This window comes from Condylura cristata, unplaced genomic scaffold, assembly GCF_000260355.1.
Source record: "Condylura cristata isolate star-nosed mole 26May11 unplaced genomic scaffold, ConCri1.0 scaffold00004, whole genome shotgun sequence".
NCBI lineage: Eukaryota > Metazoa > Chordata > Mammalia > Eulipotyphla > Talpidae > Condylura > Condylura cristata.
In genome coordinates, this window is record NW_004567105.1 from 24,108,088 (window position 1) to 24,130,429 (window position 22,342).

Sequence of the window (22,342 nt, forward strand, 5' to 3'; positions counted from 1 at the left end):
GCCAGGTCAAGTATCCAAGCAGAAGTGAGAGTTAGGAGCAGAGTAACCAGATGCTGCAGAGGCAGCTTACCAGTTTAGGGCATGGTGACAAGGTGTAGAGAAGGAGGGGTGTTATACAACATTCACTCCTAGGGGAATTATTTGCTTTGTATAATCTTAATGCATCCCTGTTGAATTGCTTGGGAGATGCTAGTTCTCTGAAGAGCCCTAATAATGACTGTAAAGAAAAGAGCCAAGTAAATGTGACTAACTAAGCTGATGCTAGCAGTGAATGGTAAGAATAAAGAATAGACCATTGACACATTGCAAAGAAGGACAAAAAAAAAATCAAAGACATTTAAAGAAAAAAAAGATTTTCAAGAATGGAAAACAGCTCAAATAGTACTGAATCCAGGAAAGCAGTGAAAAAAATAGTAGAAACCAAAAAATATAATGAATGTCAATATTAGAATCCCCAATTTTATAAAATTGGGTACACATTTTACATACAAAAGTGCATGTACCTATATTCCCGAGTTAAAAAAAAAATGAAAACTACTTTTGCAAATTTTCTTAAAAGCATATGGGAAACTATTTTGAAGAGCTTTTTTCCCCTGCTAAAATTGCAATTCCCTTTCCTTATCTACTCTGCTGGGTTCTATTAAAATTGTTTGAGTTCATTGACCTGCTATTATTAGCATAATAAAGAAGATAAATTCAAAGTGACAAAAATAACATCCACATTGTATGAAAATCATTTACCAAATACATTTCTATACATAAAATTTGGGTGGCTGTGCTGGCCTTCACCCAATATTTGTCTTGTTCCTAGATGCTGTGGAATCAACAGATACAATATGAATTCCACAGAGTATCAATTAATCATGATTCATGCTCTACAAGGTGAAAGGGCCTTACTTTGAAGAATGCAGTATTTAATTTCAATAAAGAATGAATTTATTCCATACCCTTTATGCACCACGATTGACCTCCATGCATCATCCTCCAGAGAGACAAAAGACTAACAGACATAAAACAATTAAGTAACGATTCATAAATTCAAATGTGTTTAAATATAAAATGAATGACATGGATATTGAAAAGAGGTCAAATAAAAGAAAGATGAGTAGAAGATTCTATTTATAACCTCTGCAGTTAGAGTCCTCTGCTTTATATATTCATAAGGACTTGCTGAACATGTGGATTTGGGAAAGGACTTCCTATAGATGTAGCTTTTTAAAAATTGTATTAATTCTGCAATTGATGTAACTTTGGTGTACAACACTGTACATGACCTGAGGTCTCAGGGAGCCCAGAGCCTTGCAACCTATGTGGGTGTTCTAGGTTATTGGCTTGACCATAGGTTCAATCCTGTTCAGCTGAGATAAGTTATTAGTAGAAGTAAATAATTTTTAGTGAAATCTCAAGCTCAGGTAATATAAAGACTTGCCCTCACAATCCCAGTAAAGAGGCCTTTCTGGACCACTGCCTTCCAGAGATCTGAGCACAGTGATCCTTCCTTTAGCTTCTCAGTCTGAACCACAGAAAACCTCATTCTTTGCAGCACCTATCTTGAAATTCTCAAAGGCATGCTCTCCTTCCTGAGACTCCCATTAATGAGGGAGGCCAGTTGGCACTATATTCTGGGAAAAGTATCCTCCACTAAGACCTGGACCTGCAAGGATATCATACAAACACTGAAGTTTTCCATTACCCTTTAGACCCTAAGATCATTCAGGATGCAGTGCTACCTGGAGATGGTGTCTGATTCAACCAGACCTGTGGTCCTAGTCCCCTGGTTCTTCTCCTCGGGGTATTTCCTACTCTTTAACCCATGAATGAGCATGACCTGAGGTCTCAGGGAGCCCAGAACCTTGCAACCTATGTGGGTGTTCTAGGTTATTGGCTTGACCATAGTAGCGAGAATGTTCCAACAAATACATCCTTCACGCCTGCTAGTGGAATGGTAAACAAGATTAGATCACAAGATTGTTGTCCCACTGATTTTGGGTTGTTTAAACTGTGTTTGTAAAGAAGGGGAGCTGGGAGGACATGCTTGATGAAGACCCTAATCCTAGGAACATTCCTGACTGCAACACTTTCAGTCCTGGAAGACTTACCAGAGTGAGTGTGTCTGAGTGATGATATTCAGAGGTCTTCACTGAGGGCAAGGATTTGGGTTGGATTTTGCATGCACACCCACTAGGCATAGACTGATCATATGGAAAGAAAGTGATCAAATGAATAACCCAGTTTAGGAGGTTCAAGGTTAGGAGGCTACCGGTCTGCAGACAGTAATAGCCCCAAATTCAAGGTTCCCGCCTTTTCTTTGCCGCAGCTGCCTCGACTTTACAATACCATTTTCCACTTGAGAACCACTGGTTGATACATTGCATCAATAAATATAAAATAAACCAAAAATAAGTCACATGCAGTTTTAAATTTCCTAGTAGCCACAGGGAGAAAAGAGACAAGTGAGATTACTTCTAATATGAATTATTTCTATAAGCCAATGTAACAAAATATTACCATTTCAACATGTTGTCAATATAAAATTATTGATTGGTTATCTTATATTCTTTTCTAATTGAATTTGTAAGGTCTTGTGTGTATTTTTCACTTAACAGCCAGTAACTGGCACATCTCCAGTGCTCAAATAACTGTCTGTGATGAGCAAATGAAGTGCTGGTGTAGAAACTCCAGAAGTCCAGAGAGTCAAAAGAGTCCATTGATTCTGGCAGAATGAAGCTGACTGTCACCAGATTTAGATATTCTTCTGGAGCTGTGGTTCTCTTCCCAACCTTCCATTTAAAAAAAAAAAAAAAAAAAGTTCTTTTTTTCCTAATTAAAATGTTTGGTTCTTGCAAAAAATTTTAAAAATAACTTAGTTTTCATTAGGAAGAATGAAAGGCCTGATTCACCCAACCATGTGTTTATTGAGAATGCTTCACTACTTATTAAGAGTCTCTTTTGTCAGTCTTTATGTATCCCTTTGGACTGATCAGGAATTTTGTACTTCTAAGTAAATCATTCATTTCCATTTCCATTTCAAGAGAACAATATTATTGTTAACTGCAGGTTATCAGGTTATGCATAGTAATTTATGGATGTACAGTAAAGTAAGTATTCACCAATAATAGGAGCAAAATGAAAATATTCACTCACTTAGCATAGTGAAAAATCCCACACTTAAAAATGACCCCCAAGTCTATAATTGACAGGGGAATGCTTTCCTAAAGATACCAAGAATGAAGAATGGAAATATCCATAGTAAAAAAATCTTAAGTATTAATTGCACATGAGCATAATCAAGTAAACTTGATAGTCAAACTCTGGGTCCCTGAGTTAGATAAAGAAAGAGTACTTTCCTTTCATTTAGTAATAGAGTTGCTAGTATGAGGTTAGCATATTTATAATAATACTCCAATTTTATTCTTCAAAGTATTATACATTATTTAAGACAAAATATGTAAAACAATAACCACAAAATTGTCTCCGGTGTTTTATTAAGATGTGCCATTCTGTCAAATACATTATAATCTGGCCCTTCAAATGTTAAGTAGGGAAATGTCCATTGCAATGACAGTATAGTAGAAGTTGTCTTTAATAGTTCTATGTATTGATATACTGGTGAAATATATTGTGTAGTCTTTGTAACGGTTTGTTTAAAGCACATTGAAGCTTTGAGTTTTACCTAATCAAGTTTAAGTGAAGTTTAAATCCCTTCCATTACATATGTACATATGTGTGTGTGTATACGTGTGTGTATATATAAATATATATCCTAGTTCACTTAAAATAGTGACGATTTTTTATTTATCTTACTTAACTTCATGTTTTTCCCGTATAGCAAATACCAAAGGGAATACAGAGCTCAGGATTAAGCTTTCATTTTTTATTAAGATATACAACTTATGCATTATGTGTTTGAGGATTCTAAATGAAATAATTATATTGTAAAAACATGGAATTCTTTGTGTGATGCACAAGATTTCTTCTTCCCCTCCTTTCATTGCAAGGTTTCAACCACTGTGTGTATAGATGTATATGTATATATTCACACACACAAGTGTCAAAGCAAATGATACTGACACTAACCCAAATGTGTAAACCACTGGGTAAAAATATTTTCCCAGACATTATTATGAAACAAAACAAAATAAAGCAAAACCTGCCAAACATAAGAAAGGTGGATATAAGGTTTATACTTAAAGATGTATGAATCATCTAGGTAAGCAGAAGGTTCCAGAACCAGTATATGAAAAAATTAAAATTCAGCAAATGTTTCTCCATTCCCTCAAATTGGAATTGAAGGTAAACACCTTAGGTTCTGCTGAATTTAATGGTGTTGCAATAGGTAACCTTTTCCCCTCATCCCCTTCATTCTCCACACATGTGTTTATGTACCCTTTCTGTTTTACATATGTTGGCTTGCAAATATAAAAACAACTTTCAAAAAATGTGATTCTACATTTGTGCAAGAATGTAATTTTATAATTTCAGAATTGATATGGAATATGCAAGCTAACATGAATAGTTGCTTCTTCACAGGAGGCTTTATGGAGACTGAGGCTGCAGCTCAGGAGTCCCTGGGGTTAGGCAAACTTGGAACTCAAGCTGAGAAGGATAGAAGACTAAAGAAAAAGTAGGTTTGGAGACTTTTTTCTTCCTTTTCTAACTTTATTTATTCTTTATCATTGTTGTGGGGGAACTTAAATGAGAATAGCTGGAATGAAAAAATAAGCATAATGACTTTATCCTGGAATTCTCTATAACATTTCAGTGTTCAAGTTTCTGAGCTATAATGGGCTACAGTTTGAAATGAGCATGAGTCTCTGACTTGTAATAGAAATAACAGCTTCTTCTGAGAGACCAAAATATATATTTAAATCTCAAATATATTTAAAATATTTATATGTATCCTTACAAATAATGTCATATTCTATTTGATGAAAAATTCAGTACTGAAAAATTCAGTATTGAATTGATATGATAAAATGAGAGACTGTACTATCCCAACTTTGTGATTTTTTAAAACAACTGAACTATCTCCTCTTAAAATGGAGTATTCAAAAGCAGAACATTTCTGACTGACTGAATATAAACTTATTTTAGGCTTACAGCAGATTGTTATGCATCTGTCAGGAAACTGATAGTGTATCTTTTCATTCACATATAATATGGAACATTTACATCACTTGAAAAATTGGCAAATTTTGAATCTTAGCAGCTGTTGGAAAGCAAGTGGGTTCATAAATAGCACAATTTTAAAATACATAGTAACATTTTCAGTGATGAAATAGCACCCTAGAACACATTCTTTAAAAGCCAGAGCATCTCTTCTTATTCCAAAATACATTGGTTATTCCTTCTTTTTCTCTTAGAAATATTTTATATTCTGCTATAATTTTCATTTTCACCTTCTTTCCTATGAAAGAATACCCAGGTCTCTGTCATTATTTTGACACATATGCTCACATGGATATACACTCAAGATAACAAATTTGCCTCATATCTGCCTTTTCATTTGCTTTGCAGATATTTTCAAATAGTAAGGAAATACAGAGTTGCAGGTTGCAAGTTCAGTCTTAACTCTTTCATTAATTTACAACTTACTGAAAGTGAGTATATATCCAAATTCAGTAGCAATACTGTACAGAAAAAAATAAGTGATCTTGGGAGCATTAATTTTTAAATACAGTGAGATTACTCAGATATATTCAACAGTAATTAATATTTCTTTTCTTACCTGTCTAAAATATATTTAAGTATTATCCAAGATGTTTGAAATGTTTTCATTGAATTGACTCCTATCAAAGACTGTTATGTTCAACTTTCTGAGAATTTCTTCCAAAAATCTTCCTCTTTGTAGGTTCTTTCAAACCTCTTTCAAGCTTAAAGCAAGTTCAGTTTTATTTCTTTAAAATATTTTCAAGTCTAAATGAATAAGAATAATCAAAATGCAGCTTAGCTAATGGACTCAGTTTATTTCCTTTAAAGCTTAATTCCCAAATTTTCTATGGTGAAATATTACAAATAGTGGCAATCTGACCAGCTTCCACATTGCATATATGGCTGATTACTGAGGCAATATATTGTTTGTTCATTGTTTACCAAACCAAGTCAAATATCTTTTTTAGTGACAATTAAAATTAAACATTCTAAGAACACAATACTTTTTAAACTAACAGTTAAAATTCAGCAGTTATTAACTTTACACACTGTTAAGTAGATTTGATATTAATTTTATGGATTTCTCAAATCCTAAGTAATTTTATAATCAATGATTTTAATATAGACTTAAAGATCTAATATTATGCTGATCTTTTGTATTTTATTCTGTGTATGTTTTGACATAATGTATTTCAAAATGTATACCAAATTAGAATATTTTTAACATGAAGAATGACAAGAATATTCTACACTACAATAAAGGCTAACATTTCTTATTCAATTATTTTCAATAAAAAAGTAGTATTTTGTTTAAGATGGAGCCATAAAAGTAAGAGCCATGAAAGTAAGACAAAAAATTTCCTTTTACTGATTATTCCAACGTAAGAACTTTGTGAACATGAATATTATACCAGTGTTCAGGAGAATTATGTAAATAAGTGCTATCATTTATTCAGAACCTGCGTGACAGTATTCCTTGGGTTCTGCCTTACCAGTAAATGAAGTGGCTTCATATAATGAGTTTTGAAGAATAGTCTTAATAAGTTACTTTAAATTACATCATTTCAAATTTTACTACTCTCAAATTTTCATATTGTTATTTGTGATTAAACATTAGTTACTTGTTCTTAACTTTCCTGAAGTATTTAAGATTTCATTTATCAATACCTATTCTCTCTCTTTTTTAAAGATATCATATCCTCTTTATTTATGATTTAAGAGATCATGTATTTTTCTGTGTACAAATTTCATGGATGTTGGTCTTGTAAGATGGGAAGAAACTCAAGTATATTTTATTTAAAAAATATAAAAAAGCAAAAATAGAGCAACTTCTTTTGAAATGTTGAACACTTAGGTTGCACATGTCTGTTTCCAGAAAAAAAGTATTATGTCCCAAAATTCATATCAGAGTTTCATTATTCTCACTGGGAATAACCAGAGCTAGAGAAAACCCTTTTTTTTTTTCAACTTTGCTTGAATATCAGGTGTCTACAATTAAAAGTCTGTGATTTAAATTCAATTAGGAAAAGTGTTATTTTAAAATAGTGTTCATTATGACACATTTTTAAAAGCCATATGGGAAAGATACTTTCAGACAGCAGTATTCAAGATATTTCAAAATATTGCAAAGTTCAAAAATGTGTAATGGCAGTCTTAAACAAAGGTCTAATTTGCAGTTCATGTTACCATTCAGCAAATTAAATCACATAGATAGGACATATTACTATATCTTGTGTTTCTGCTTAATTCTACTTTTACTTTAGTGAAACATTTATTTTTTCTTGTATTTCCAACTATCATCCTATCCTACGATGAGAAGTAGGGAAACACCCTCTACCCCAGAACATCTTGTAAACCTTTTCTTTCCTTAGATGTGTATATTCACACAGGTGACTATTCTTTCATCAGAACTATATTTCACCTTGGCCAAAAGTAAACCAGTTATCATTCTGCCTGGTTCTCCACGTTTCTGCCTTTGTTGTACTTTCTTTTAACTTCTACTCTAAAACTTCCCCAACGGATTAATATAGAGACCATTGACACCTGCAGTATTTGCATCAAATGGAAATTCTTCGAGTAAGCCTTGAGTGTTCATGTCACTTTTTCTGATCTTCCTATTAAATCTTGACAATTAAAAAAAAATTTTGATAACCTCATAGTAGATCTCCTCATATTTAAGGCTGAGGTACATATTATTCTCAATCCGTGTCTTCTGTGGGAATGGTGAGTCCAGAATTTTCTCAATGTGGGCTCCCATTTGAGTTCCCCTACTCTAAGATCTTATCCATCCTTTGTCTTGTTTCATTGGATTCCAACTACCTTTTCAATTTAATCAAACTAAGCATCTCTCTCATATCTAAAAGTCACATTTCAAGTAATAACTACAAGTCATCTCTTCACTACTGTCACCAAGACCTTTAAGAACTTATTCTTTCTTCTTAAATACCAAGCTAGTGTCTTGGGCTAAAACTTAAAGTTACTTGCTGGGATGGCCAATTAAGGAAAACCATAGAATTAAAAAAATATTTTCGTGGCTAATAGAAATTCCTGCAAAGTAAAAACTTATATGTCTACTATTTCAAAAATACACACATTTCTGAATCTTATTTAACCACCTAAGTTTTGTGTAGAATCGAGACATAGGTATTTTAGGACCCACTAAATAGAAACTCTGTTTTGACAGTTTAAAATAGATTTGATAGTAAGTCACTGGAGATCAAAACATCAGCTTTATCACCACTACAGCTGTTAGAACATGATTTAATTATATGAGCATAAATAGATGGTATCCAAAACTGACACAGAATGATCTGGGTTCCAAGGTACACACATAAAAGCCCACCTTTCCTTAAAAAAATACTATTATAATATTGTGATTCAAAAAAGATGTTATGCTAGCCAAGAGGTACTGTGAACTCACAAGGAAGGAAATACATTTTTTTCTCATTAGCACCTTTGCCTACAGAAGTGTTTTTGTTAAATGTTAAATATATTTGTGCAACTATTTCATTAGATTCCTTACTCTTTTCCTCCTGTAACATAGGTTACAACCAATTGTTCGTATCACCATCACTAGAATTATAATGATAAGTTGTGTGTCATACGCGTTAAGTCCTTAGAGAACTGGAGATATATTTTACCCCTACAAATAATTGATAATTGACAGAAGTGTAGGACTATTGGTTTAAGGTAAATTTCCCTCAGAACTTGGGAGGAACTGCTCCAATTGCTTCTAGTTATATCTACAATCAGTTGTCATTTCTTTGTATATAACATGTAGAATTTCTTTTACTCTCTGTCTTTGAATACTTGAGATTTTTCTCCTTATCTCTGGGGTTCAGAGATGTTATAAGCATATTTTATTTAAATTTGTAAGCTTATTTTCTACTTTTATACTCACAATCTGAAGAGACCGTTTTCATGTTAGATGAAACTGTCTTCATGTGTTATTTAACCTGAAGAATTTTCATTGTTAGAATCAGCTTTGATTTCAAGAGGCTTATTTTTAGGAACATTTAGGAGTAAAGATGCAGTTGTCTGTTTCAATAGAAATACACCTGTCCAAGCCCTCCCTAGTGGCACAACTTGTTAAAGCGCAGCTCTGCAAGAGAGTCTCATCCGCTTCAGAGCGGAGTTCGATCCCCAGCCCTGAAGGTGAACCATATGGTGCAGCAGACCTCTACTGACCCACCCAGTGCTCTCCTCAGCAATGTACCTTCTCAATGTGCTTGTTCTGCTCCCCACTTTGTCTCTGGTGAATCCTCTCACTGCTCCTGCACCTCTGGCCTGTACCCCAGTTCTGTATGCATATATAAATTAAAAAAAAAAAACACCTGCCTAATTCTCATGACAACCTTATAATCAGTGAGGATGTTAATATTAAAAGAATATCCACTGACTGGTTACACATCTCCAGAAATATAAGTTATGAGATCTTGAACTTAACATTTTTATCTGCTAGTGTTTTGCTCCTTCAATTTCACACTATATAATTTTTAAATTAAACTATATATGTGTGCTGAATTTTTCTGTATTATGAGACTTAGATTGAAAGATACCATAGGAATATTAATATACTCTAATTAATAATTTTCAGTATTAGTTACAACATAGGTAATATATTACTAACAAGACTCACTATAGCTTCCTTACTGGATAGCACTGCTAAATAAATATGGGTCATATTTGAAATCAATTTTTCAACATCATTAAAATGAAATTAACATTCCAACACAAGTATCAGCAGCATCCTCTGGAGAAGCAGTTTTATCCTTGGAGCATGGCAGTCAGCATTAATCACTACCAGTGAATCTTTATGTTAGAACTTCAAAGACATAAAAGGGAAGCTCTATAGATTTAGTTAATTTATTACCATCACAATCCTAGGGGTAGCCTTGTGTGTACACTCTTTAATGTGCTTTGAGACTGAATTTTCAATCTTTGGCATTTGGAAGTTTAGAGTTTGCATATCTCTAAGCAAAATAAATGTCACGGGAAATATCTATAATTAAAGGTATCACAGAAATTCCACAACATTTTTTCATTTAGTAAATATTTATTAAGTGCCTAGGTGCCATATTAACTTGTAAATGAGTTGTATTCCAGGGGTTAATTTCAAGGTGTAAGTTAGAAGCTTTAAATAACATTTTCCTATCTTAAGTAATACCACTTATATGTAAAGCAAGTATTTATGACACCTCCCCCCCCTAAAAACCAATTTGTAAGTGATGTAGGAACTGAATCTGGCTAGATAAAGCAAAAGGAGAATTTATGAGAAATTGCAGAAACAAAAGAATCAGATTACCTCCAATATGTCAAACAATAAGAGAATTATAGCCTCTTGTCAAGAATTCATACTTTTTATTGCATCCTATTCTATTCCGAGTTCTTAATTCTTAGACAAAAGCATCTGATTGGCTTAGTGTGGAACAGGTATTTGAACTTAGATCAATTAGTCATTCCAGAGTTCCATTAGTACAGAATTGACTACTGGTGAGCACTGCTTAGCAACCAACTCAAAAAGACCTAGTAATATAGGAATATTTCAGAACCTGCATCCAACATTTTCAATATATCTTTGGAAAAATGTGTTCCAGTTTACTGCTTAGAGTTTCAGAACTAGTCTTCCACTTGCACTGATCTGAAACTATCATTGCTTTGTTAGCTGACCATAGTCAGCCCTGGGTAGCTCCAACCATAGAAAATTATAAGAATTTTTGAACTTAAAAAACAGTAATATTGAGGCCCTCCCTGGTGGCGCAGTGGGTAAAAGCACAGCACTGAGAATCTGAAGCCAATTCCACATGAGTTCGATCCCCACCTGCCCCGGAGGAGACCACATGGTGAGGCAGACCTCTCCTGACCCGCCCGCTGCTCCCCTCAGCAGTGTACTTCGTAGATCTGCCTGTTCTGTCCCTGTACCCCAGTTCTGTATGAATAAATAAATAAAGAAAGAACAGTAATATTGAAAATCTTAAAGGTCTAATGCATTGAAATTTATTAGGAAAAAAGTGAAGAAGTCCAAAACATCTTAATAATCTTAATAGTTAAACAGATACAAATAGAAGATAAATTTATATGAATTTATTTAATTTAGAGAGAGAAAAAGAACACAGAAAAAATAGAGCTACTGTTTTGTGCTAACAGCACTATGTTAATTGATTATAGAGTAAGTTGAACAATAATCCTCAGCCTATCTGTGGGTGCATAATCTTTAGTGTGTTTTGACGTATGCCTTAATGTTATGATATAAGCAAATGCATGTGTGTTTTGATTTTATATGATGTCTGTCTCCACATTTTCTGTCATGTAGAAACATTTTTCTATGTGGAAAGAATAAAAAAAGAACTATTAACAAGGAATTAAAATTCATAATAGTTACATAAACTGGAAAAATGACCTCCTTATCTAAATAAGTCTCTATCATTTGTATTGATTAAATTTTAAAAAAATCATTGCATTTCCATAATTCAAGGGCCATGATCCCTTCTTTACATCACTAGTCTTTGAACAAAATGAGACAAGTTTTAGGTCACAGTCTAAAAAATCCTCTAATGTTCTTATTTAACAGATGATCACCAAGCTAAAGGCTGGTCACTTCACTATTAGATTACAAAATAAGTGTAAATAATTTTAAGATTGTTTTAGAGTAAGAGAAAGGGTTGATTGATAACCAAGAGTAAATGGATTCCTTTCAAAATAATGTGTGCCCTTAAACTTTTCAGATATGTTCTAGACATGTAGATGACAGAAATGTTGTAGAAATGCCATGTAGTAAGTTCAGCCATGTATTTCATTTACTCTCTGCAGTATGGTAAGTACTGGCCTGCACACTTTAGGGGCTGTGTTATATAAAATTGCAGATTGTCTGAACTCAGTTTTCCTTTGAATTACTTAGGATCTCAGTTTAAGGTTATGATTTGAAAATATATAGGTCAGCATTTCAACTGGACCTTGAAGACCCTATCTCGTTTAAAATGACCTACACAGGTAGTCAAGAATGAATTCCTTATTCTTTTTGTACTCTGAAAAAAGTAGCATTTTTCCCTCTAGAAAAAAAATTATTTTGTACCAGATTCACCCCAACTTTTAAATCGAGCAACAATTACATTTAAACAAGATACTTTTTTTTTAAGGACTTGGAAGGGTCATTTCAAAGCACAAGATGTAGTTGCCTTATAAAATTGCCTTTTTCTGATATAATTAGCTTCAGCTAATATTCCAAAGTTTGATACAGTAATAAGAATTATCATTAATAAATAACCTATGTAAAAAATTTAAATGTGTGCTTGAATAAGGCTAGAATTATTCATTCCAGTAAAACTTACAAAGTCAAGGGCTATTAAATTCCTTTTTTAAAAAATAATGAATTAGGCCCTCCCTGGTGGCGCAGCGGGTTAAAGCACAGCACTGAGAATCTGAAGCCACTTCCGCATGAGTTCGATTCCCGCCTGCCGCCTGCCCCGGAGGAGACCACATGGCGAGCCAGACCTCTCCTGGCCTGCCCACTGCTCCCCTCAGCAGTGTACTTCGTAGATCTGCCTGTTCTGCTTCCCACTCTGTCTCTGGTGAAGCCTCTCGCCGCCCCTGAGCCTCTGGCCTGTACCCCAGTTCTGTATGCACAAATAAATAAATCTTTAAAAAAAAAAATAATGAATTAATGTATATCTCAGCACAATGACAACTTAATCTGAAAAGAACTCTTCACATTTGTTTTCCACAAATATAAGATCTTATATTAGTTTAGCTCAGTACAGTATTTGAATAAGATCTTAGAAGATGTATTTTCATCCCATAGTTATTTAAAATTAGCCGTTTACGAAGCCAGCTTTTCCTCCATTTTTCAACATTTCTAAGAAGGGCAATGATTATTAAATGCCAGGATTTTGTAAAATAAACTTCTATTCCAAAAGTTTTCCATTCCAAAAATACGTCTATCTGTACAACATACAAACATATAATTAACTGGCTTTATTTCATATTATATATACATCATAATTTTTAATTTTAGGCTTGACTGGATTAGGTTTGCTAAGCAACTGAACAATAATATTCTTAAAAGAATGAAGACTTCTTAACCTCTTTTAATGAATCCCAGATATTTTAGCTGCTTGAAGTCAGTATTAACTTTCAAGAAACTTTCTGAAGCAGTGTGATGATGGACCATATGAAAAGCTTCTGAACCATCTTCCTTTGTCTTTAAGGATGGGTACAAATATGCTGGAATTTAATCTGTATCCTGTCACCTGTCTTTACCTATTCTGACTATAACCTTTATCTATTCTCTTAGAGCCCTGTGGATTACCATTCACATCTAACCTTCAATTTTCACAGCTCGATCACTTCTGGTGTCATCTCTATTCTGGGTCAGACACTTCCCATGTCATATTCTGAATCTTGCTGTCAGCTCTAAATCTTTCTTATTCCAAAATAATTTCTAATTAAATTTTATCACTCTTTTCTAGCCATAAATTTCTCCTTTCAAGTTGCTTTATCAACGTTCCCCATCATCTTTAAAAAAAAAAAATTGTATCCTTTTATTAGTATATTATCCTATATCTACCTTTTGTTTAGAGTCCAGGTTCATAATTTCAACACGCTTAAACTTTCCTAAATGTCATCATTTCACTTTCACCTGATGCATGCAGATGTCGTAAACATAGTCATTGATGAATCGTCTCTCTTTAGTGAACATTTGGGCCCCTCCTGCCTACTGGAGAGTAGCACAGCAGGGTCACACAGACTGGCTATCTTTAGGAATTCAGCACTGCCTCTGTAGATGATCTCACATTCTACTTTACAGGACAAGAAAGAAGATGCCATTGAAGGGCTCTCGATATTTGCTGCCCAGATCACACATTTCCTGATCCTGTCTTATTAACACATGACAGTGTGCTCTCTTTTTATCTAACGGCCATCCCTTCTCATTTTTTTGGTCATGCTGCACTGATTTCCCACCTAGACTTCAAAATACTGATCTTCTCTGTGTTTTGGCCACTGATATTTCAATATTCTCAAATTTCACCTACTATAAGAAATTTCTTCTTCATTCAACATTTCCACTCCAGTACTAGCTTTTCACTCCCCAGTTTAGTGTTAATAATTGATTTAAAAATATTTCTGAGTCGCCAACATGAACTTTAAAAAGAGCAATTATATTCCACATTTGAGGCACATATTGTGAAGTATTTCATGTGAAGCTTTTCATCCACAGTTGCTTAGCTTAAGAACAGAAGGTCCATTCTTTTCACATGAGATCTAGAAGTTTAGGTTCCTGTGTTAGAGTGTAAGGCTTATGTCAGACATACTGTCTTTTTGTTGTGTCTGGATATATGCTGATGTTACCAAAGAAAACATTATTCTGGTAACTCAATATGAATGTAGTTAATTAAATGATAACTTAAAAATTGTTCTTTTTTATATCTGATAGAATCTCTGTTGTTTTATCATCATCTTCATAATCTAGAATAGAAGAAAAAAGAATAATGAGGTTATCTAGTACAGTAAATACCTGCTTGTAGGAAAGAATAATTTATATGACACGTTAAACACTTCACCCATACAAAAACACAAGAACAAATCCAACTCTGCAAAATATATTACCCCTAACAGATTCTCAATATATTACCACAAAAAAATGTCTGAGACTTTATGACTATAGTTTATTGTATTTTGTAGAAAATATATTTTGAAAATCATGAGTTCATGTATTTACTATTCTAAAGTGAGATAGCTGGTCAGTATTGCTCAGACTTTAGTGAATTATGGAGGCAAAAGTTCATGAAAATGCTAAGTAATTAACTTAACAAATTGTTAATAAATATATTAGAACTTTAAGCAATACTTTTTGAGAAATACTTTTATATGTGTGTTTCTTGTTTATTTTCATTTCTCTTATGTTTTAAATTTATTTTTATTAGTACATGTTTTCTATTTTTACATGAAAAATGAAGATATGTGGGATATCAATATTCTAGTGTGTAAAGTAAATCAACCTGAATTGTTGAAGATCAATTCTTAGATAGTTCATAGGTTGAGGACAATTATTTTGTCCATGGTAATAACTAACAAAATACATCCGGCAGTGTGCTTGGGAAACACAGAAATTGCTTTACTTCAGAGCAGGTTTGTTGACTGGAAAACCATTTTAACAAACTAAAAGCTGTCTCTTTTTGGTCTTAATTCATGATGTATACTGTTAAAAACAAATGCCATAAATATCTTAGGATATTATACTGCCAATTAATATAGATACTATGTCTTTGTTAATGTGCAGATTTAAGGAACTTGCCACAGTTATTCTGAAGAAATCAAAGAATGTGCATTTCTCAAAAATGCCCATTGAATAACCTAAGACATGGTTTCTCTGAATGAATGCCTTTGGAGGAGGCCTGTGCAGGGTGTTCCATTCCTTGGCAAACTTTTCTTTATAAATGATTGTGCAATAAGAAAGGAAATTCTAACTTGCCAAATTTCTAAAAGAGGGATTTCTGCTTCATATTTTGTTATGTTCAATATATTTTATGAGTTAAAGGTTTTATTTTTCTAGTAAGTAGTCTATTATGCTTGTACAGAAAATGTAAATTAATATTCCATGGCTTTTTGTTGAATTATTTAAATTCCATATTTTCTCAGTGCCTCTACTATATCCAGGGATCAAGTGGGCTACTTCAAAAGCTACATTGAAGTCAGTGTCATTTTAGTGACACCAGTAATGTTGGTGAATCACTGTAGTTCATTTTTTCCCTCGGAGCAATATTTATAAACATCTGTCTAAATAAATAAGTTTAGAGATTCAACCTTATTTTGCCAGTTCAAGTGGAAAAGGACATAATCTGGCAAGGGGGAAGTGTGATAGAATTCCTTTATACTTTCTTGTTGTCTGATTACTGATCCTGATGTATCTAAGTAAAATATCTTTCATTATGACACTTATTGGAATATTGAACCTGATCAATGATGCACCTGAAATGCTCAAATTTCTTCTTACTTAATTAAATTGAAGAAATTAAAAATCAGAACTGCTAGTAATCTTAATCAAACCATGTATAAGAACTAGAATGCAGACATTCTGACCTCAAGATAGGGCCTTATTTTAGTTGCTTCCTCTCGAGAGGTTGACTGTGCCTTTTTCTTGAGTTCTCATGGTAGGTTTCTGAGACTGTGTGTGACACTCAGTGCCATTTCTAAGTTATTTCTTCCACTTGTAAAGTAACCCAGGAGAAAAAATACATTTAAAAAAGAATAATTTTGGATATGTATGTATGTATGTATGTATGTATATGCACATATTATATATATGTGTATATATATTATATATATACATGTATATATATAATATATATACACATATATATGTATATATGTATATATATAAAACCCAGGAGTGCCCTAAGGTGAAGAGTCTTCTTTAGTGAGGTTCCTGACTTCCTCCTGGGGTATACTGGAGGCTGGGAAAAATGTGGTCATGCATGTTTCAGAGTGGCTCATTTTCAAGAGACAGACTTGCTGGTCAACTATTTGAACTGCCCTCAGCCTGATCATGCTTTTGGATACAGTGAGTATGTGTGTCATGGGGGAAGAAAAAGACACCATGTCTTTCTCATATCTGAGCTTTCACACATCTGAAATGATGCTCTTGTTTTATTCCATGGCTTTCTTTGGATTGAAATGTATCCATTAACATTTGTGTGCTTTTCTTTTCCATCCACCCTTCTCCATCTCATGAAAAGCACATCTGGGTAAGTTGACTCACAATGGCTGCTGAACATGTTTATTTTCAGCACCATCCTCTTTTTTTTTTTTTTCTCTTTAGTATTTCTCTTTTCAGTTGTAACACAAGCTGCACTGCCTCTGATCTAAAATGAAAATGAAGTATAATCATTTCCACACCATAAAAAAGAATCATTGGTTCAGAGAAATGTTTACATTCAAGATAATTATGTTGGTATTTCGTGCACTTCCATTTCTTCGGTTCTATTAGACACATTACAGACTTCTTTCTCCTTAGTTCTCCAAGTCATTTTCCCAGGCTTAGGGTAGCACTCAGTGCCTGAATCTGCCCTGTGCCCTTGGTGCTTTGGGGTTTCCACTAGCATTATATTCATGAGACAAACTTATTTGTCAATTATAGAACTGCATTTAGATAAAAGAGTGTTTAATGCAGAGTTTTCTCTACTGGGACTTAGATTCCAAAGTAATCCTTTGCTTGACCTGAAGGCTTCCTTTTTTGAGTGTTCTTTTCACCGTTCCCTGGACTATTAGTTAATTTTTAAATTAGGATTTTAAATCTATCATAATCAGATTAGAGTTTCAATTTTTAAATTCCTCTTTTTGAACTAAGATTAGGATGTGTTATCTTTTCTTAAAATAAATATACTTCAAAGAAAAGGCATTATATATGACATTTAAAAAATATTGAATATTTAACATGTGATCTCATTAAAACACTTTGCATACAGGGAGTTATTTCTTTTTAAGTTTAAAGCAACTTTTTTCCTTGGTTAAATCCAATGACTCCAATGAAATATAGTTAGTATGAAAGATTTGAAGAGTGTCATTGACTACATGAAATTTTCTTATACCAGTATAAGGTATACCTGTGTACTGTTAGTTTATTAATATGGTTTATATTTGCTATATATTTTTCTACTCTAATTATCCTTGCTGTTACTAATTATTTAACAATGCAGTATTTGTCTCCATTAGAATAACTTATGATATCAAGGAACGCACCATAAGCTTCTTAAAAATGCAAGGCAGGTTGTGTTTAAAGTAACTGTATTCAACCATGCTTTCCAATGCACATTAGATGCTCTTTTTAAAAATAATGAATATTATGGAAATTGGAGTTTTAAAGTATTTTCAAGTCATCATATAGTTTTGGTCATGTGTATTCTGATGATTTTTAAGTTTCATAAAAAATTTAAAACCAAGAAATAAAACTTGAGTTGCCCATTCTTCTTTAATGAAACACTGAAAAAATATGTGGGTGATCCATTGTCATTACAAACTATAAGATGCTACTATAAACACTTAATTTTAACATTTATTTTCTTATTCCTACAACTTGCACATTTTAGGAACTCAAAATCGTTTTCCCCAGTACAATAGAAGAAGGCTATCGTGTTAGAAGGTAGGATAAACACAGTTGAGGACATGGGAAGGTTAGGGGTGGAAAGAACAATGAGTTAGGAGTTAAAACAAGAATATAAGGCTGCATTTTCCCAGTCATTTGCTGAGTACCCTTAAGTGATTGAGTTCTATTCTCTGTATCTACAGATATTACTGTCAACTCCCTAATTCTCATAAGAATTTGAGAAAATACATATAACCATTGAAACATGGAAACTCTAAACTTCAAATCTGAGTTAAAGAGGGTTCAAAATTAGATGAAACACAAAGCAGTCTGGTACATGGTATCCAAGTAATCTGAAAAATTACCACTGTTCCCCCCAATAAATCCCCAATTTACTTTCAAGAAGTGACTTGGGAGAACAGTCCACAGTGCAGTACAAAAGTAGGGTTGCTTAGAGGAAAGTAATACAATCCCCTCTAGTTTTCAGTAAACAGCATGAATGATTGTATGGCTGATTTTTAAAACACAGCAGCATATGATGATTTTGTCTGAACACAAGTTTGAGTGTCTGTATGTTTGTGAATTTTAATGTGACATATTTTCACATGCTGCCCATAAAAATCCATTACACATTTAAGCAGTGTTTGTGTATGCATGTGTTTACACCTTTCATGGTCTTGAAAGTGATTCAATTTGAAATAAACTAAGGAAGGAAATTATGTAAATCCCAACTCAAATTCACAAGTAAATTAAATTTCTTTCCTGAGACTCTGCCTTCCATTGCAGTACAGCTTGGAAAGAGGCTTCAATAGAAATTAACTTAGGTTTTAATGCAATCAAGTTATTTCAGTTCTAAATAACCTAGCATGTGTTCTTATACTCTAAGCAAAACACTGCTTAAATGTGTAATGGATTTTTATGGGCAGCATGTGAAAATATGCCACATTAAAATTCACAAACATACAGACACTCAAACTTGTGTTCAGACAAAATCATCATATGCTGCTGTGTTTTAAAAATCAGGATAACACCTTGTTAGTGTTATATTTGAAACTCTTCATTTTATGGAGATATATATATACATATATATATATATATATATATATGTATATTTAGGTAATCAATGTTCTGAAGTAGCTATTTAGGATTTATGACATATTTCTGTTTGAATAATTATGTTAATTAATATACACGGTTTCAGTTTGCATGTGTTAAAAAAAAATGGGTGGCTTTATATTTTATTCACATTTGCTGGCCAGAATTTCAGTTTTCAAATATGCTGTTTTGATTTTTATGCAATTTATCAGCAAGTATAGATTTTTAAATGATAGTGGTATGGCCTATTAGCTGTGTGAAATTTGAGATCATATCCTATTTACCCTCTGACTATTGAATTTTAATGGAAGAAGATAAATTTTACAATTAATAATGGTGTAAACTGTAGCTAGATTTGCAATTATTACAATGTAGGGAAACTGGTTTTTCTCTGTGCTGCACTGTTAAGAAGTAGATTTATCTGTCAAGTTACTTTGGCTTATATATTTTATTCTTGATTGATATGAAGTTACACATTTTTTCTCTTGGCTATCTCAATAACTGAGTAATTACCATGTACCATAATAAGTAAATAAACCTTAAAAATGTATTTTCTAACCAGAGAATTACTTTGTATGACAGTTACACAAAATCAATTTAATTGAAGTGAATTACACACATGTAACTTTCTAATCTGGTTAGATAAATGAGACTAATATCCTTCCTCTGGACAAATGAAGAATTTGATACTAGTGGTCATAACAAGAAAAGAAAAGGCACAGCTCAGTCTTTCTCTTATTTCTTTGAGAAATAAACATGTGCTAATTAGGGCATAAAGACTATATATTTTAGTGAGGATATATATATTCTCCTTCTAAATACAAATGAGCCCAAGGTTTTCATCAAATATTATTGGCGAAACGGGTGCTATTAACCTCCTTTCTCAATGATGAAATGTTTAGAGAAGTTGATTAGAATAGTGTTGGGTTATAAGAACTGTCACCAGGTTAGGGCTAAATCTTTGGCTCTGTATTCATTGGTTGTATGACTCCGTGCATTCTCTTTTCTTCAATGTCCTCATCTGCGAACAGGTTTCAATATGTATCTTACTACAGTGTGTTGAAAAATAAATGAATTATACATAAAAAGCACCTAAGATAGGTCTTCACACATAGTAAGTAGCACATATATGTCAGCTATCTGGTTTCCAGACTTCAGTTCTCTACATCTAGAATCTTTGCCCTTTCAACAAGAATACTATATAGCTCAGAAGAATATGAAAAGGTTCAGAAGAACACAGATGATTCTTTATTATAATACTTACTACAATACATTTCATTATAATGTGCTTAATTACATTTAAAGAAAAATATAAGTTTTAAACAATAAGTACAATAATTGGAGTACATAAAAGTTAGAGCATTTGTCTAAAAGAAAAAATTATTTTTTCTTGGGAGAAGTCTGGACCCAACAGGAAGGTTAGAACATGTGTTGTGTCAAAAGCTAACTATGAGTTTGCCTAGGTTATGATGCAAACAGGGATGTTCCATGGAGATAGATGATACAAGGAGGAAGACTTAAAAGGCATTTCAGAGTCATGGAGGGTTAAAAAGAATGGAGTATTTGGGGGGTAGCAAATATTTCAGAACTGATTGAACAGAAGCAGCAAGAAGCAGTGAGGGAGATAACTGGAGTGGATCTCTAAGAGTGTATCTAGTTGTGCTGAGATACCTGACCTTTATTTTTTGGGCAATGCAAAGGTTTTCATCAGGCAAGTCTTACCAAAAATATTGGCATTTAGGAACTATCGCCAGAAACTGGGAAAAGGACAGAGAGAGGGTTACAAAAGGAGAGGCAGATTCTGGAGTATCACATGATGAGTATTTGAACAAAAGCTTGGAACACAATATATTCTTTCATGTTAGAGAGGGCACTTCATTCTTTCTACCCGACTTGGGTAATGACTAAGCAAAATTCACATTTCTGACTAGAGTGCAATAAATTGTTGGATGTCAACAAAATACATAATCCACTTGTGAAATGCTATGTGCTTCCTGGGTGTTGAGTGCATATTTACTGGCTTTTTTCCTAAATGTAGCAGAAGCTAGCAATAAATGTATATTTTCCTCTTTCCCTTGAAATTCACTCCCATGTTAACTGGAAATGTTCTTTTCCCTCATTGATGTTATGTACGGCTCTCAGTAATCCTTGTCAGCTCTGTGGAGGTCTCACTTCTCTTGCACATCTCCCATGAGTAATCCTGCCTCTTCACCTCCTCCCTGATGCTTCTCCTGCTTGGAATGCAGTCCCTTTTCCTACCTACCTGCTCTTTCTAACCAGCTTGATTGCTCCAGAACCTTTACCAGTTGTTCCCATTGTGATTAACCCTTTCTGATCCTCACCAATCATATGTACCTGCAAGTTTCAGTATCAATTTGTGCATCCTGCTATGTGTTGGGGCAATTTTACATGTTTGCATTTTTCTCTCTAACCTGGAAACTTTGGTCCATGTCTATTTCCATATCGAGTACAAGTCTCAGCTCATCACAGATGCTTGATAAGTACCTGATGGTAGGTTTTTAGACTCTTCAACCCATTTCTGTTAACGTGTGTGTCACAATGGTACTAGGATACTTGAGTCAGATTTTTGATGACTCAGAAGCCCAAGTGAATAGGTGATTGAAGAGCAGTCCAGGTGACGAAGTCCTCTAGTTTTCCAGGTAGCAACATTGCTGCTCCTTTTCCCTGATGCTGAATTGCTTAAAAGCAGAACTTTCCTCACTTTCCTTCATAGCCCCACAAATGAAATAGCAGTTGATTTATATCTCTATAATTGCTTCAAGTTCAATTTTATTTTACATCCTTGTTCCTCTTTAACCCTTCCCCCACCGTTGTATTTCAGCTGGTAACAACCATGCAAACAAATAAAACTCGCTATTTAAAAAGCATGTTTGTTACATATTATATATTTTATATATAATATTTTTATTATATGTATGCTTATTTACAACAGTAAGTAAATAGTTAAATGATAGTTTAGTTTTTTAGTTCATCTATGATGTTGATGGTAGATTTCTA

At 33.4% G+C, this 22,342-nt stretch overlaps 1 protein-coding gene across 13 annotated transcripts in view; it reads left to right on the plus strand.

Annotated features, from left to right (window-relative positions):
- Positions 1–22,342, plus strand: part of PPFIA2 (protein tyrosine phosphatase, receptor type, f polypeptide (PTPRF), interacting protein (liprin), alpha 2) — a 339,529-nt gene that overhangs the window by 285,520 nt on the left and 31,667 nt on the right. For 7 of the 13 annotated variants that reach the window (XM_012720376.1, XM_004675848.1, XM_012720379.1 and 4 more), the window contains 2 exons: positions 4,531–4,624; positions 16,884–16,892. In XM_012720376.1, the coding sequence (XP_012575830.1) occupies positions 4,531–4,624; positions 16,884–16,892 (103 nt within the window). The remainder of the gene's footprint in view (positions 1–4,530; positions 4,625–16,883; positions 16,893–22,342) is intronic. The other 6 variants (XM_004675845.1, XM_004675847.1, XM_012720378.1 and 3 more) reach the window with 1 other exon arrangement.